Raw genomic sequence first — 17,568 nt, forward strand, 5'->3', positions numbered from 1 at the left:
GCTTCCCTTCATTGGCTTCCTGTTAAATCCAGAATTGAATTCAAAATCCTGCTCCTCACATACAAGGTCTTAAATAATCAGGCCCCATCTTATCTGAATGACCTTGTAGTACCATATCACCCTGTTAGACCACTTTCCTCTCACACTGCAGGCCTACTTGTTGTTGTTCCTAGAGTATTTAAAAGTAGAAGAGCCTTTTCTGTGGAACCAGCTTCAAGTTTGGATTGGGGAGACAGACACCCTCTCTACTTTGAAGACTTCCTTTCCTTTCCTTCCTGAACCTTTCCTTCAAAGCACTTACTCATAACGGATCATGTGATTATTGGGGTTTTCTCTATCTTCTTTCTATTATTGCAGGGTCTTTACCTTAGAATATAAAGCACCTTGAGGCAACAGCAGAGCATCTGAGCACTACTTCTAACATTACACAAAGCAAGATTGCTGTCATACTGTCCATAAAGTGCTGGGCTTTGGGGCAAGCCTAAGGGCCTAGCTGCTGGTGAAGATTGTGAGTCCTGCTTTTTCCCTGCGATGAAAATGACATCTCCCTCAGTTTGTCAACATAACATCTGGTACAGGACAGCTGTGATAAAAGACAGAGAGGAAGTTTCTACAAACCGCTGGACCCAATACAGACCTAGCTTAGTCTCGATGGTCTCCCTCACTCATTTTTCCTCAGGGTGAATGTAGCTGTTGATAATGACGTGGACTCTGAAAAGAACAAATTACACTTCTGTAAAACCTTTTACTGGTGTATTTTTTAAAATCTAACATTTCATGTACAGTTTTCTCTCACCATGTTACCAGGCTGCTGATTTTTCTGTAGATGGATGTAAAACAGTTTTAATCAGTTTGTTTATATCATGCTTAGGTTTATGCTAAAAGTTTATGCTAAAATCTCAAATGCAACATTTAATTTCTAGATAATTCTGATATTTACAATAAATCTGGACCTCTCCAGATTGTGTGGTTGATCATGCATTGTCTAAAATGAGGAGAACAAAGACTGAGTAGTGAATTATTCAAACTCATGGACTATGAGAGGAACACAGCAATGCAAATAGGGAAAATTGCAGTAGTCCCATCAAGAGGTGATAATAAAATAAATACGAAAATTGAGTGTTAACCAGTCTTTGACAGCAAGAGGCTGCAGTGGGACAGAGACATCCAATTTCAATGGGAAGTAAACTGGGATGTCATCAATACAAAAGTGTAAGAAAATATTATATTTCTTGATAATGAATCCCAAAGGTAGCATGTATAATGAGAACAGAGCAGAACCCAAAACAGGCCCCTGTGGTATACCACACAGGGCAGAACAAGAAGAATATTCACTACTGGCAACAGAAAAAGACCTCTTTCACAAATATTATTTAAATTACCATAAAATGGTGTCTTTCCGACCAACATGTAGTGATGGACCGTGTCAAAGGCAGCGGCTAAATCTATAAGAGCTAAAACAGCAGAACATCCTGAGTCAACAGTTAAAAGATAATTAAAAACTCTCAGTACTGTCATGGGATTTAAAACCAGACCACTTCACAAACACAATCAACATCCAAAATGGTCTGAAGTTGCTTAAACTTTTTCTACATGATTTGACTTCAGTAATACAGTATTTGTCTAAAATGTGATTGTCGCAAAGTGGAACCCAGGTGGAGGAAAACTCACCTAAATGTTCATCTCCTCCACCTAAAGGACCTTTTAGCTTCTTTTAATAATGCTATCAGAGATGCGAGGGCTGCCTATTTCTTACACTTGGTTGCAAATAGCAGTGGTAATCCTAAGGTGCTATTTAACACCATTAGTGGCTTTGTTACTCCTGCTCTTCCCGCGGCCCCGTTTTCTTTCTTTTATGCTTGCAAAGATGAAGAATGTAAGAATGAACTTTTCTCATTCAGCACCTGTTATGTCTATCTCCACCTCATCACACCCTGTCATTTTGGATACTTTCTCTCCTGTTTCACTACCTGAGCTGGCAAAACTAGTGAATTCAGTGAAAGCATCCTCTTGTCCACTTGGCATTGTACCTGCATCATTATGAAAAAATGTCTTCCAGGTTATTGGTCCATCTGTGCTCACTCTAATCAACCCTGAACTGATGTCTGGTATAGTTATGGTTTATTTTAAAAAATTCTGCTGTTCTCTCACTTTTAAAAAAACCTCAGTTAGACCCCCTCTCTTTGGAGCAGCTACAGACCCATCTCTAAATTACCGTTAATTGCTAAGCTTCTAGAAAAGGTTGTGGCTAAGCAACTTATAGCGGCTCTGGACAAACATAGCATTTGCGATAAGTTTCAGTCCGGCTTTCGCAGAGCTCACTCCACAGAATCAGCCCTTCTTAGGGTCTCAAGTGACATTTTGATGAGTAATGATGCAGGAAAATGTTTGGTCTTACTTATGTTGGACCTAACATCAGCTTTTGACACTGTTGACCACCACATCCTCCTTGAAAGGCTTAAACATTGGGTTGGTGTATCTGGTACTGCCTTGGAGTGGTTCTCCTCGTATCTACATTAGAGATGGCACGATACCACTTTTTTATGTCCGATACCGATATCATAAATTTGGATATCTGCCGATACCAATATGAATCCGATACAGTTTTTTTTTAATCAATAACACTGTTTTTTTTATATCTTGCTGCATTTTGTATAAGTTCATAGTCAAGTTTAAATAAACAACAACACTAAAGCTATTCTGTTATACCTGTATGTAAAAAATACACTGCACCCAAAATAGTTCATAGTTCAGCAAAACTGATCAATCTAATAAACTTAAATCTACTCCATCCTTCCTTTTCTGGTATTTTAAAGAGTACTTAGCAGAAATATTAAACAACCTAACTAATAGCAAGCAAAAAAAATATAGGGAACCACCCACCCTCCACCTCATGATTCTTAATCGACGTAATCAACTTTAATTTGATGCAGGTTGGAAAAAAAATGCACAGAAATAAATTATTTTTCAAGAATAATTAAATAGATTCAACATCTTTCTTCAACAGAACTGTAGACTGCACAGATGGTATCTTCCCAAAGGAAAAAGTACTATAGCTTACTAGGGTATATTAGACTTAATAGTTACTATATACAGTAATGGACTTCTATGTATTTTATGTCAGATTAAAACTTTGGGTGTAAGATTCGGATAATTATTTATTAAAAGCTAGACATTTTAAATGAGAATAAGAAAGAAAAGTATGTCTTTGTGCCCCCCTTTTCCCTGTTAATGCCCTATCCTCCCCCCTGGCTAAACTTTGCTAGATCCGCCCCTGCACAGTTACCAGCCGTTAGCTGCGTAGAAAAGGATCCTGGTGTAGAAAGTAATATTAAATAAATTCTAACAACAGCTTATCGAGGTTAAACGTGCTGCTGTTATTCAGCCGCTGGTTTCCTCTTTCTGGTGCAAAGTGGGCCAAAAACAAACAAGAGAGACGGACTCGCGACAGAAAAGCCGATCAGCTGATCATTGATCAGTTGCATGATTGAAGAAGCAGCAGGAGAGGGAGGGAGAGAAGAGGCAGTCGCTCCATATATCGGTTGTTAAACTTAACGATGGAATGCTTTACAAACATTCAGAGATGAACTTATACACTTCCTCGGAGATGAAATGCTGGTTTGGTAGCGAGGCTATAAATACACACAGCCGCTCTATCACATGATGCATACTGCTCCGACGTGCTACGGTTATGAGCCGAGTTACACCGTGTCGCAAGTTTTGTGAGGTGCTTTTTTGATATTTAATGGATCTGATTACATTTTTTATTTCTCTCCGATATCCGATCCTGTAATTTACGTCAGTATCAGACCGATACCGATACGTAATATTGGATCGGTCCATCTCTAATCTACATAACCAATCTTTTTCTGTGGTGGTCTCTGATTTTAGGTCATCCTCTACCTCCCTTACTTGTGGTGTCCCTCAGGGTTCGGTTTTGGGGCCTTTATTGTTCTTAATATATCTTCTCCCCCTCCAGCATATAATGGGCTCTTTTGAGGACATTTCTTATCACTGTTATGCTGATGATATTCAGTTGTACATTTCTTTTAAGCTCCAGGATTTATCTAAGCTTCAGCTTCTAAATGACTGCTTAGATTCCATCAAACGTTGGATGGCTGCAAATTTCCTCCAACTCAACGATGGGAAAACTGAAGTCCTCATATATGCTCCGGACAGATTTGTATCCCAGATAGTGAAAACCTTTGGTCCTCTTTCTGTGTATGTTAAATCCTCTATCAGGTGTCACTTTTAGGTGTCACTTTTGACGCGACTCTCACATTGGATGGGCATGTGAAATCTCTGGTTCGGTCTTGTTTTTATCATTTAAGAAATGTGGCTAAGTTCAGCCCTATTTTATCTCGCCCTAAACTGGAGATTGTCAGGGTACTGGGTCTGAGCGACCCAGGATCCCTGGGCAGTCATGGACTAATGATATTATATGTATTTTTGGTGTTGCTGTTGCTCTTTTCCATGCTTGTAGGTGTAGGTGTGTGTGTGTGTGTGTGTGTGTGTGTGTGTGTGTGTGTGGGTGCAGGTGTGTATGTATACTGGTTTACAGGTGCCTTCAGGCCTGGTGGGTGTGGCCCTGCTAGGGGACTGGCCACACCCGAAGCTACACAGCTGCCGCTGATCAGGGCTCGTCAGGGGAGTTACTTAGGAGAGTCTTGGAGCTCCCACTGACGTGGGATCATTCCTTGAGATTTCATGTTAGTCTTCTGCTTAGTTAAGTCTGTGAGTGTATGCTTACTGGAATTAAGTGTCTTGATGGCTGCCTCTGTTATCTTCCCCTCAGGAGGAGGCTGCCTCTGTTATTTTTCCCCTCAGGAGGAACATCGGAGGGCAGCAGGCACAGGGTGTGTGTGGACACACGAGAGTGGAGAACATGACACGGGAGAGCACGGGGATTTACTGTTATTGTTTCCACACACTGTAAATAAATGCACTGTTTATACACAGAGCACCGCTCCTGAGTCCTCCTTCCCCACATCCCCACAGTCTGCCATGCCAAACCGTGACAGAGATAGCTATACCTGCATTTATTTCCTCACGCTTGGACTATTGCAACTCTTTGTTTATGTGTCTAAGCAAAGGTTCTCTGGATTGTCTGCAGGTTGTGCTAAATGCTGCAGCTAGGCTGTTGACAAAATTCTCCAGGTATTCACTTGTGACACCACTGCTATTTCAGCTACACTGGCTTCCTGTTGAATTTAGAGTACATTTTAAGATCCTGGTCTTGACATTTAGAGCCTTGCATAGGCTGGAACCATCCTACATCTCCGACCTGCTACAGCCCTATGTCCACAGCAGGTCCCTGAGGTCATCTGATCGGGGCTTACTTGCTATAAAACAGACTAAGATGAGAACAAAGGGTGACAGAGCTTTTGCCACTGTGACTCCAAGATTGTGGAACTCTCTCCCTCATACATTAAGAATTGTGGACTCGGTAGTTGTTTTTAAAAAACAACTCAAAACTCACCTTTTTAAAACTGTTTTTGGTTAATTTTTTGCCTCTTTTATTTTGTCTGTTTTACCCTTTTATTATTTGTTATCTTATGTGCAGCACTTTGTGATTCTGTCTAGAAAAGTGCTATATAAATAAAATTGTATTTATTTATTTATATACAAAAGTTCATTACATGACAGCACCAGATCAAGTGTGTGACCATTTCCATGAGTTGGATCACTCACCCACTGAGTGAAAATAAGAGTTGATAAGGTTCCTTTACTAGTGGTCCAGTCTCAGAAAAAACATATATGTTAAAATAATCAACGATTAAAACATGATCATAACCTAGCACAAGTAAGTCAAAAGAATTAACACAAAAATCCTTAACCCATTTCAGTGGACCATACACCACAGTGTAGACAATTGAAGGAGTTCAGTTCCAGAAGCTGCACTTTAAAGCTGTGGTAGAAAACGGGTAACAGTTGTCGACAGTGAATTTTGGATTTAAATACAGAAGCTAGCCCTCTACCTTTACCAGTGGTCCGGGGAGAGCTGAGAAATGAACATTGGGGGGGAAGAAATTCCAAGCAAGAACTCCTTTGTGGGTGGCTGTAGCTCAGGTGGCAGCGCAGGTCATCCACTAATCAGAAGGTCGGTGGTTCGATCCCTCCTGGCTGCATGACAAATATCCCTGGGCAAGATACTAACCCCATGTTTGCCTACTGGTGGTGGTCAGAGGGCCTGGTGGCACCAAGTGTCCAGCAGCCTCGCCTCTGTCAGTGTGCCCCAGGGCAGCTGTGGCTACAATGTAGCTTGCCATTGCCAGTGTGTGAATGGGTGAATGACTGAATGTAGTGTAAAGCGCTTTGGGGTCCTTAGGGACTGAGTAAAGCGCTATACAAATGCAGGCCATTTATCATTTCACCAGGTTGAAGCCAAGTTTCTGTTGGCCCAAGTTGCGCCAACAGAAACTTTCTGCCAAGTTGGGCCAACAAATGCTTTCATAAATCACGGCCAGTGTATAACAGCGCTATCCAAAACATGATCAAACTGGTGCTAACCGAAGTGCATCTCAGAAGGCGAAGGTGTCTATAATTTGGGCCACTTCTGTAGGATGACAACCACTGCCACTGGAGGCTTCGCTGGCAGGTCTGAAGGAACAGGAAGACAAAAAGGATTTATCCAGCGATGACATCTGGATACTTACATGACTCATCTTTTTTAGTGCTTCCAAGGAGGAAAAGTGAATGGTAGGCAGCATAGTCAATCAAGTATGTCCGCCAGTAGTGGAGGAAGGCTTCCTGGCTGATTTCTCAGATCAAATGTTGGCAGTTTAACTGGCTAAAAGCTCAAAGTGTTTGGCTTTCATAGATGAGTGGAGCAGAGCCATCAGGGCAATATGAAAAAAGAAAAATAAGAACATCCTGCAGATAGAACCCAGCTTGCTGTGCACACTGACGCCATCTTTATTGAAAAGACATTTCGGGGAGTGTTATTGCAGAATATTAATAATGAATTTAGCCAAAAATAATTAGCCACAAAGGATTTGCCTGTTTCCCTCGATGCTCACTTAAGTGTTTATTTAAATGAGCCCACCTTAAAGCAGATAACATGTAAGCTAGGGAGGAAATGGCTCATTAATTTGGAACATCATTCTTTACCCTGGCTGGAAAATAGTTTGCTGCCCACCGTAAAGCTAAAACAGAAGAAAACTGAAGAAAATAAGAACAACCCTAGGTTTCTCTTCAGCACTGTAGCCAGGCTGACAAAAAGTCAGAGCTCTGTTGACCCAACTATTCCTTTAACGTTAACTAGCAATCAGTTAATCAATTTCTTCACAAATGAAATTTTAACCATTACAGAAAAAATTACTCATAATCATCTCACAGACATAACATTATCTACAGATACTTTAAGTACCAGTGATATTCATTTAGAATCTTTCTCTGCAGCTGAGTTAACTTCAGTAATTACTTCCTCCAAACTATCAACGTGTCTTTTAGACCCCATTCCTACAAAACTGCTCAAAGAAGTCCTGCCATTAATTAATGCTTGTTACAGCCCTAGCAGGGCCTCCTCTTGAAATTGCCCTTGTGTGGGTGTGGTGTTCTCTCTCTGCCTCCTCCTCTCTTGCTCCTCCCACCCCTCTCTCTTGCTTTCAATCTGCCCTCTCTCCAGGATGCACCTGCTGTTCATTGGCCTCGTTTGGCATCTGGACCCAGTCAGCAATCCCCTCTCTGAGGTTATATATGCTGGGGAAGAATTGTATGATGTGGGGTGGTGTTTCTGTGGCTCTACAATGTGTTTTGGGTGATAGAAAGGTCCCATTGCGAGATTGTCCGGGCTGTGATGTGGAAGCAGTGGGGAGAGTAGCTGCTTAAGTGAGTATTGTGGCTTGTGGGCCACAACAGCAGCAGCAGTAGAGCTTACTGCTGCTAGTGACAGGGTGAAACTTTGGGCCCTTGGAAGGGTCAAATGATCATCATATGACCCTAGAACTGAAGAAGCTTCTCGGATGAGACGTGAAACATCTTCAAGCAACTTAAAGAAGTCCAGATGTTTTTCTTTCCAGGCTCCTTAGACTTGAAATTGATTAGAAATCTCAGTCTACAGTTAATACAATGCAAAATACTACATAATGTACAGTATACAGGTCAATGGATGTTCAGTATGGGTTTTATGTCTTCTAAGAACTGCTCACACTGTCAAGGGAAAACACCTTGCAGTTTTGTCCAAGCTCTTGGGTTCTGTCCACCTGTTCAGAGGTTCTGGTGCTGGATATGTGAAGACTTATCAAAGTGTTTGAAATGTAACATTCCAGTCTCCACTTCAGTTTGCTTGTTGGTCGACTTAGATGATGTCACTACAGAGATGAATACAGCCCACAAGGCTCTCACTGCCCTATGCTTGCCAAGAAGACCGTCCTCATGAACTGGAAAAATTAAAATAATGATAATTCTAACCAATATAGAGACCGTCTGATAGATCATATTAATCTACCAGTAGCCATGCTGCTCCTAGGTGGGTCTGGGGCAGGCTTATGGACTTGGAGTTCTGGGGGTGCTCTGCCTCTAGGCTGGGGTTCTGGTTGGGCCTGGGTCCTGGTTAGTGTGTCGACAGGATTGTGAGTGGGTGCATGCACGGGGGCCCTGCCTAGGGACAGGAGGACTCTAGTGCATCAGTGGAACTGGGGGGGGGGGCTATTTAGCTGGCAAGAGGTTGTTACCATCCTTTGCATGTGGTCTCTGCTCGTAAAGATGTGGAGGGCAGGGGATCTGACAGACGTGGAGGATAAACTCAACCTGGGTGTCTATTGTCTTATGTAGTCTGGGAGTTGACTAATTGTTGGGCTGGCTGTTTCTCCTCTGCGGTGGGCTTGGATTGAGTGGCAGCGGAGCCTGCGGGCTTGTCGCAGCTGCCCTCTGTGGCTTCTGCACTGTGGCTACTGGGTAACCTCCCAGCTCTTTTCTAGGTGGGTGGTGCGATTCCTCCTTGTGCTCTCATGTTCTGGGGGTCATATATATTTATATCGATCTATCTATCGATCTATCTGCCATGCCTGCTTCATGTCCTGGGGGGAGGGCTTTGGCCCCCCACTGTTAGACACTTACATGGAGAAACCTAATGAATAAAAGCGCGCTCACAACACAGATGTGCACAAAGGTGTGCAAACAGGTACTCAGAGACAGACAGTATCTTGGTTGGCTGCTACATCTAAGCATATCATGCACTATTAATACTGTATGCTGCTCAGTAACACTGAATATTTATTATTTACTGTTGCTTATGCTTATGTTGGTTCTTGCTGTGGTTTCCTTACTGTGTTGTTTTCTTTTCAGCAGGTGATCAAGCAGATTTTCAGTCTATTGTTTCTCCTCTATTTTTTTCCTCTCCTTCTGTTAACTCCCTTCCCAGCTTCTCTTTCCATTTTCTTTCTCTTTCCCTGTTGCTGTGCCTCCCGCAGGCTGCTTCTGCTGAAGGTTTGTTCCCTGTAAGAATTCTCCCACTGTCCCTCGTCTGATTGATTTGTTCTTGTTTTCTCTGTTTTGTCTGTATTATTGTAGGGTTTTTAATTTACAATATAAAGCACATTGAGGAAATCACTGTAGTGATTTAGCACTGCATAATATAATAAATAATAATAGTATTTACTTGAATTTAACATTCAGTTCAATTCGAGGGCAGCTTGAATTGAACTGAAGACCACTCATCATGTCCTCTGCCATTACAGTGAGGCTCACCTTCATGAGGCTGATCTGCGCTGCATGATGTCATCCTGCCTCAGATTATTTTCCCCATGTTTTCTCTTTTAATCCTCCCTGCAGCTTTTTATCCACAGAGCCAGCCATTTGCCAAACTCTGTCTCCCCCAACACACACACACACACACACACACACACACGCACGCACGCACGCACGCACGCAATGTGGCAAAGAGATTAACGCATAAAAGAATAATAATACTGAAATGTCAAAAAAAAAAAAAAAACCCTAAACAAAACAGACAACAAAAAAGCCAGAGAGAACATATTTTGTAATAAGATTAATGTTAGTCAAATGAGATATAGAGAAGTGATATGATTCTTCCCTGTCAGGACAGTGTGTGTGAATTGTAAAACTAAGTTCATGACATAGACATAGACCATGTCTTGTGTTTGCTGGGGGATAAAGTTAGGACAAGCCACTCTATTCTCCCATTATAGGATGCAAGACAGTCTGCCCTCCTGTCAGAAAATGGACTCCAACATCCAAACACATGAACACCAAACTGAAAAAACACAACTACAAATCTGCAATTTATGTTGCTTCTCTAGACATTAGGAATGGTGAACTTTAATGAGACAAAACAAAAGCTGCTTTAAAATGGAATATAATGAGACTCGCCTCACATTAATGCCCTTCTTTGCTCACAGAGCTCAGATCTTTATTTAAAACCACCACGTCTGTTATCTAGCTGCTTAACCTGAGCCCAAAATCCTCACAAAAAGAGAACTCTTGTATGAGATATCTTTCATCTTCTCGAATAGCTGTTCAATTCCTTCCAGAGCAAATACCATGGCCATATCACTGTGATGGACATATTTAATTATTTCTCTGTGTTCCTTTATTTGGAAATGTACCTTGTAAGCCATTTTACCTCCATTAATAACCAATGAAATTTTACTGGTTGAAGATTTTAATTGGGACTGGTTGTCTTCTGTCTTGCAGTTTCAATCTAAGTATCATTCATTTAATATCATACAACATTGATTTACAAACCTCATTATCCAATCTTTTATTCACAATGGAACATAGAAAACCTGTCAAAGGTTTAAAGTGTGATAGTGTATCATTTTAAGAAAAATTGTTGTTGTTGTAGTAATAGTAATAGTTGTGGTTTGATTTGATGGCAATAACTCATCACAAAAAAGCTGGGAGAGGGCAAGAAAGGCTGGAAATGTAATACCTGGAGGAACATTTTGCAACTAATTGGGTTGACTGTCAAAAGATCAGTAACATGATTAGGTATAAAAAAAAGAGTGCATTGGAAAGGAAGAGCTTTTAAAAAGTAAAGATGAGCAGAGGTGCACCAATCTGCAAAGAACTATTTCTACAAATTGTGGAACAATTTCACAGTAATGTTTCAGAACACCCTGAATTGGATAAGCAGAAGAAAATAGATTGATATTCCTAAATATAAAATTGTGACGACTTTTATCAGAAAGTATCATCAAAAAATTCCAAGAATCTGGAAAAGGACAAGACTGAAAATGAATATCGGATACTGGTGAACCCGTGAAGGGTAGCCATCTGCTGCAACAGGTTGGTATCAGTCCTTGATTGATACTTGACTGATTGATACATTGTGACACGGTGGCCTTCTCTCACACAATTTTGTCCATTCTTGTCCTCACAGTCAGAAATTTTGAAAAGTGCACCATGACTAAGTGAATATGTGTTGAAAATGTATTTAATTTCTTTTACAGTTTTTCTCCATTGGTTTGGCTCATTTCTTGAAACAGAAACTCTAACATCATTTGGCAAAACACTCTTACAGTTTAGCACAACACTATAGCTCACCTGCAAAAGCTCATATCTCTTCCAAAACTGTTCACTCAGGCTTCAATCTAAATCCCTTTCGCATTTAAACAGTCAGTGTCTCCAAAATGGCAACGATCCTAGCTTTGGCTCATTTCTCGACACAGATCGGACATTCTCATCATTCTTGGTGCTTTTGTCAAAAATAAACCTGGATGGTTGATCACAACAACATGGTCCACCTGCAAAAGCTCATATCTCTCCTAAAACAGTTCCCTCATGTGTCAAAACTACATTTCTTTCTAATCTGAATAGTCAGTGCCCCCAAAATGTATCGTCCCTTTGGCATTGTGTGAGTGCTGCCATACAAAATGTTTAGATGTTTTGTCACTATGGCAGAGGACCAACAATATACAACAGAAAAGAGTAGCTTCCAAGGTTTGACATCACAGATTGCACTCACACTACCAAGGAAATTATAACCATTTTTTATTCACACGCAAAGAAAGTTTCATACATATGTAAAAAAACCTGGGACATCCACTGTGACCCGGTGGCCAATAATATTACGGCCACATCTTCGGCCCTTGGCCAGGTTGAAGCCAGCTTCATCCACGAACACCAGGATGTGAGGGATCTCATGTCCTTCCAATGACATTATTCTCTAAAATAGAGTAAAGAACATAAAATCAGTCATACAGAAGAGTCATATACTACAGTTAGACAATGACATGTTCTCCCCCACAGGTTCAATATACTACAGGCCACTGCTCCAGTGGTTCTAAACTAGTGATAGGCCTATGTGGAAGTACTTTAGGGGTATTTGATAGAAAGGGGAGTGGGAAATACTGATGACTTACTGAGATGTTACAGTAAAACCTACAGTATTAGATAGATTTGATTGGGAGACAATAAAATAAGGATTATAATGAGAATCGTATCATACAGTAAACTGCAGTTTTCTGTTGAAATTGTTGAAGTCAGATGAAGCAAATACTGATTCTGAAATCAGGTAAAGGAGGTATTGAAACCAAATAAGTGAACTACTGCTTACTGTGATTACAGGTAAGGTTATAATGAGAGACAACCAGTAACTGACTTACATTTATATACTGGTAGCGCAGCTCCTTCACTCTGTCAGAGTTCCTCTCAAATGGTACCCTATAGATTTGTTTCATTGTCATCTGATGCTTCTTCAAAACCCGGTCTATTGTGGAGATGCTTAATGTGTTTATATTCTGGAATATATGATTGTCCTGAAGGATGGCATCACGGATCTGTCTCAATGTGATGGCATTATTTGCGGCTTCTTCCACTTATTCCTCCACCACGCATTCTCAGTCCTCCTCTTCTTCTTCTTCTTCCTCCTCCTCTTCCTTGAGGAAGAACTTCCCCTTGTCCGTTTGCTTGGCCTTGTCTATCCATGTTCAGAGATCAGACTGGCTCTGGTCAAGCTCTATATATCCGTGTTTGGCAGCACACAATCATGGAACACACCTGTGTGTGACACTACCCCTTCGTTAGTCTAGTTTCACCTGACTGTCAACGACTGTCATCAATTTATCAAATATTCAAAGAAATTCATATATGGTATTCATGGTATTATGTTCTTGACCAATTCTGACAATTGAACAGACAGTTGTGCATGCGAGTACTTATACAATGAAATCATGCTGACATGTTTTGGAGAGAATGATCATTAGACTGAGAATCAACTAATCAGTTTAGATCTACAAGATCTATTCATTTGGAAAATGTGCTAAATGTGGGCTAACTGTATAACTGTAGGCTACTTGTACTTAATCATTTGCAAAGATGCACTGAGACAATTGAGACATGTACTAAGGTATTTGCCATTTGATAAAATGAATGAGAAATGCCATTCTGTTATGAACATTTGCCAAGAGGTTTGGAGGTTTGTCCATGTTATTTTGAGAATGTAATTTCTGTTTCAAGAAATGAGCCAAACCAATGGAGAAAAACTGTAACACATCTCCATCTCTTATCAAGTTTTTACTTCTTGCTGTTGAAATAACAGGTAATAAGTGTAAGTAGTAGCTATTAAAATGGGCTCTCTCCTGGCCTCATTGAAGGGCATGAGGTCTACTTATATATTTTTTTATTCTTATAAATATAGCATATAATTTGGTTAAATGTAAGGGATTAATAGTGGTGGTGGACATGTAGTGTCCTGGAATACAGCTTGATGTCATTTATGCAGAGTAGGTGAATAAGGTTTACTCCAGTCCATATTAGGCATCTGTAGCCAGTCTTGTCAATGATCTCACTGAGGGGGTTCAGGCCTATGCAGAACAGCAGTGGGAACAGAGCATCTCCTTGGTAGATCCCACATTTGATGGTGACTTGTGCTGTGCTGTTGTATGCCACATCCGCACTGAATTCCTGATTAAGGCTCTACAGTTGTAGAGCCTTAATCAGGACCATCTTGTACAGTTCTACGCATTCTAGTATCCATGTGTGAGGCATTGAGTCATGAGGCTTTCTTGTAGTCAATCCAGGCAGTGCACAGGTTGGTCAGTCTGGTCTTACAGTGCAGTCACTTACAGTGTCAAGTGACTGCTCTGTCTGCAGGTAGTTGGTGATTTGCTCCTCCAGTGTTTCTGCCCATTCCTTTCTGGGTCCCACTCAGATATTGAGCCATGTGCTAGTTCATCTTAGTTGCTATGATGGAGCTTCCATGTGGTGCTGAGGTAGGTTATTGGCTGGTAGTTTGATGGGGCTGATCCTTGCTGAGGATCTTTGGGGATCAGGACTGTCTGGCCTTACTTTTATCAAAAAATGTTTTGATAAAAGTAAAAAAAACATTTGGTGCCTAAGTCTCAAAATGGTAATGTCAGGGATGAAGTGATTGACTGATTTTGTGTGTTTTGACATGTGTGTTTTAGTATTTTTAGCAACTGTTTTGAGAACTGTGTTAGGAATAATTATAATTTCAATCTGCTGTAAGAATTATGCCAAATCGAAAAACTAATCACAAAAGTCTTTCACAGAAGAACATTTTAAACCCCTCCTGCATCACACAGTTGCCCTAATAGTCCACTCAAAATCCTGAACTGAAAATTAACTGGAGCAAGTAAAGTGGGTTAATGTAGATTTATGAGTTAAACTGCAGTTTAAATGAGATAAAGTGATGAGCAGGACCCCTCCAAAGCCTATGATGTAATGACAGCATCTAAATTGTTTCTATTAAACTATGAATTAGAAATCAAATATTCCTTTGCATTTTATTTTATGTTATTCATGTTTCATAATTTCTTTAAATGTAAGTTTCAAATTATATGAATGAATTCTTTCCTTTTTCCCCTCATATGGAATTGTCATGTGTAATTCCCATTGCACCTCCATGATGTTGTCTTTGGGCTCCACATCACGTTAGTGAAGGAGCTCGTTCTCCCGGAGAAAATAATTCATGAACCAAAATCTAGACGGACATTTTGAAGATCATAGATCGCAAATCTCTGACTTCTGCTTTGGGATTAGCATTCATGCACTCTGTGGTTTGAGCAGCCGCTAACATTTAATCATTTTAAAGTACAGATTACCTTGAGCAATATGGGTCATGGTTAGACAATGGGCGTTTTTATCCCTAAGGGCAAAAATCTCTGAGCAGGATTAAGTAACTTACTAAAGGACAGCTTTCCTACTCTGAAGCTTTAACAAAAGGCTTAATAAACATCCAAATTTCCTTTCATAAAAATGGATTTCAACAAGATCCATGAGAAAGACTGCAGCTGCTGAATTTGTGACATTAAATCTATGTTTACATAATCCTCACATAGCTGCAAATTTTAAAAAGCTGATAAAGTTTTTGAGGTTTTTAAACATTTAATAGCTTCCAGACAACCTCTGGTTTCCAGTCACTTCACCTCAGCCAAAATACAAAAAAGTAGATATAACATATAACTTATGATATGCAAAGTCATCTGTGTACACAGTCCAAAGTAAGGCTGGGCTGACCATTGGCATGTTGTCCTAAAGTTCTCATGAAGATCATTTCACAATACAGAAAACATCATTATTTGCATGGAGATTTTTAGTAATTTGTTCAAGGAGTACTATGACGCTTGATGACTAAGGTCGATGTCAAGACTGTTGACATCGACCTTAGACAGCCATGCCCTGTGACCCAGCCCTGTCCGTGACTCTAAATAGGATAAGCAGAATAAAATAGATGGATTTCTAAGGATTTGGAAGAAAATAAATACTTTAATTAAGCAAATTATTAATTGCAGAGTTAACACAAAACAATTGTCATGTAGTGATGTGTCCTGTCAAACTACTGTTCCAAATGTGTAAAAATACTGGCATGATGGCATGATCCTTTCACTATGCGCATGCACGCACGTGCACACACACGCACACACACACACACACACACACACGCACACACACACACTTACTCTCTTGAGTATCAGTATAAAAAGTGCATTGTTCTCTTTCAGGTGATTAACTTCATCACAAGTAAGTTTATGTGAAACCATCATGTTCCCTGAAACAAATGATTTAAAAAAACACTTATAACTGCTACTACTACCTATAACTACTCTTAGAAACTGACTTTTTTGACTACTGAAAAGACCACACAAAGGCAAAATCAATAATATCAACAAGGAATCACAAAGCACACCCCTATGTACTTACCTGTTGTAAGACTGAAAATGTGAAGCAGAAGGAGGAGGCAGAGGACAAGAGAAGCAGTCATCCTGCTGGGTGCTGCTGCTCACAGCTGAGGATGCTCCATCTGTTATAAGAGCGGAGGATGACAGCAGCATTTCATCTCCCATACTTCACTCTGAGGCAGCTTTGCTCAGCAGCTCAGGTTTAAACTCGGAGGATTACAGCATCTCTCTCTCTCTCTCTCTCTCTCTTGTTTTTGTTTCTACACCTCACTCTCAGTGCATCTCCATGTCTGCTTCCCTGTTTTGTCTGCCAGAATATTTAACATTCTGTCCTATTTTCTGTTTCCTTGTTCAAGTTGAATGACAGAACAAGCTCTCTCTCTGCTGTGGCTTAATGTATGCTGCTTATCACAATCCAGCATTTGTTTTTGTTTTTTTCTCTGGATAGGTTTATGTGAAAAAGCACAAAAATGTGCTAAAAGAAATCCCATGTAATTAAGCTTTCGTGTGTTTCATGTGATGCCAATTAAAACATTAAAACATGTATATATTTTATATTATTTCTCATGGAGGGTTTTTGGCAGGGCAAAAAATATACAAGCAGTATATTAATACTACGTGTGATTTATGCAGTATGTGTGTGGTTGGCTACTAAAAATAGTTCATGGTTGACTGTTCCAACAGCCTAAAGGTTTAGTATCATACAGGGATGCTCGGGAGAGAGAGCTACTCTGGCTGTGGGATGTATAAAATGTAGAAAGCATTTTCTGTGTTTTAGCATTATATGTTACTCAAATTTCTCTGATTATCATCCACTACCAGTCAAACATTTCAGAACATCCCAGTTTTTCCAGGTATTTATTGAAAATTATGCAGTTTAATGTCTCATAAAATTAACAGCAATGTTTTCATCCTAGATTGGGTGAACAAAAACAATGGCAACTGTGTAACGTTTTTCTGTTATGCCTGTTTCATTCATTTTTAAAACCAGATAACTTTGGGAGAGTTGCTGTCCCATCTCCATCATCATCAGCTTTCCTTGGGCTATTAACAATTTTTAAAAACTCTGTTTTTACATCACATTCAGTTCAATTGAATTCAGTTTTATTTATCTAGCGCTAAATGACAACAACAGTCACCTCAAGCCGCTTTATATTGTAAGTTAGACCCTACAATAATAATGTTGGTTGATGTGGTTAGCAAGATGAAACACATCTGTTACAATGACTAAAACTTGTTTACTTGCTAACGTTAGCTGTGTTGCCACACAAAGCGCAGTTCTTAGCTGAACTAAGACCAGTGATTTATCCACAATATATATATATGTGGAAATCACCTGAAGAAAAGCTGCCGGTCGCTTAGCTTCACCAGCTTCAGTCACTGTTAAAACCCTTGTGTTGTCCTTGGGTCATTTTTGTCTTCTAAAGAAATCTTTTTTTCTATCAAAAATGTGTTTATTTTC

At 40.1% G+C, this 17,568-nt stretch overlaps 1 protein-coding gene across 3 annotated transcripts in view; it reads right to left on the bottom strand.

Annotated features, from left to right (window-relative positions):
- igsf21b (immunoglobin superfamily, member 21b) overlaps positions 1-16,492 on the bottom strand; it is a 45,848-nt gene extending 29,356 nt beyond the window's left edge. For 2 of the 3 annotated variants that reach the window (XM_005943476.2, XM_005943475.2), the window contains exons 1-2: positions 16,129-16,492; positions 638-711 (exon numbers count right to left, since the gene is read on the bottom strand). Coding sequence is in view for 1 of the 3 variants with exons in the window: in XM_005943474.2 (XP_005943536.1) it covers positions 16,129-16,189 (61 nt within the window). In the remaining 2 variants the exon portion in view is untranslated. The remainder of the gene's footprint in view (positions 1-637; positions 712-16,128) is intronic. The other variant, XM_005943474.2, reaches the window with a different exon arrangement.
- Between the last annotated feature and the right edge of the window lie 1,076 nt (positions 16,493-17,568).

Source organism: Haplochromis burtoni, unplaced genomic scaffold (genome assembly GCF_018398535.1).
Source record: "Haplochromis burtoni strain Fernald_Lab_line unplaced genomic scaffold, NCSU_Asbu1 Contig_374, whole genome shotgun sequence".
Classification (NCBI taxonomy): Eukaryota; Metazoa; Chordata; class Actinopteri; order Cichliformes; family Cichlidae; genus Haplochromis; species Haplochromis burtoni.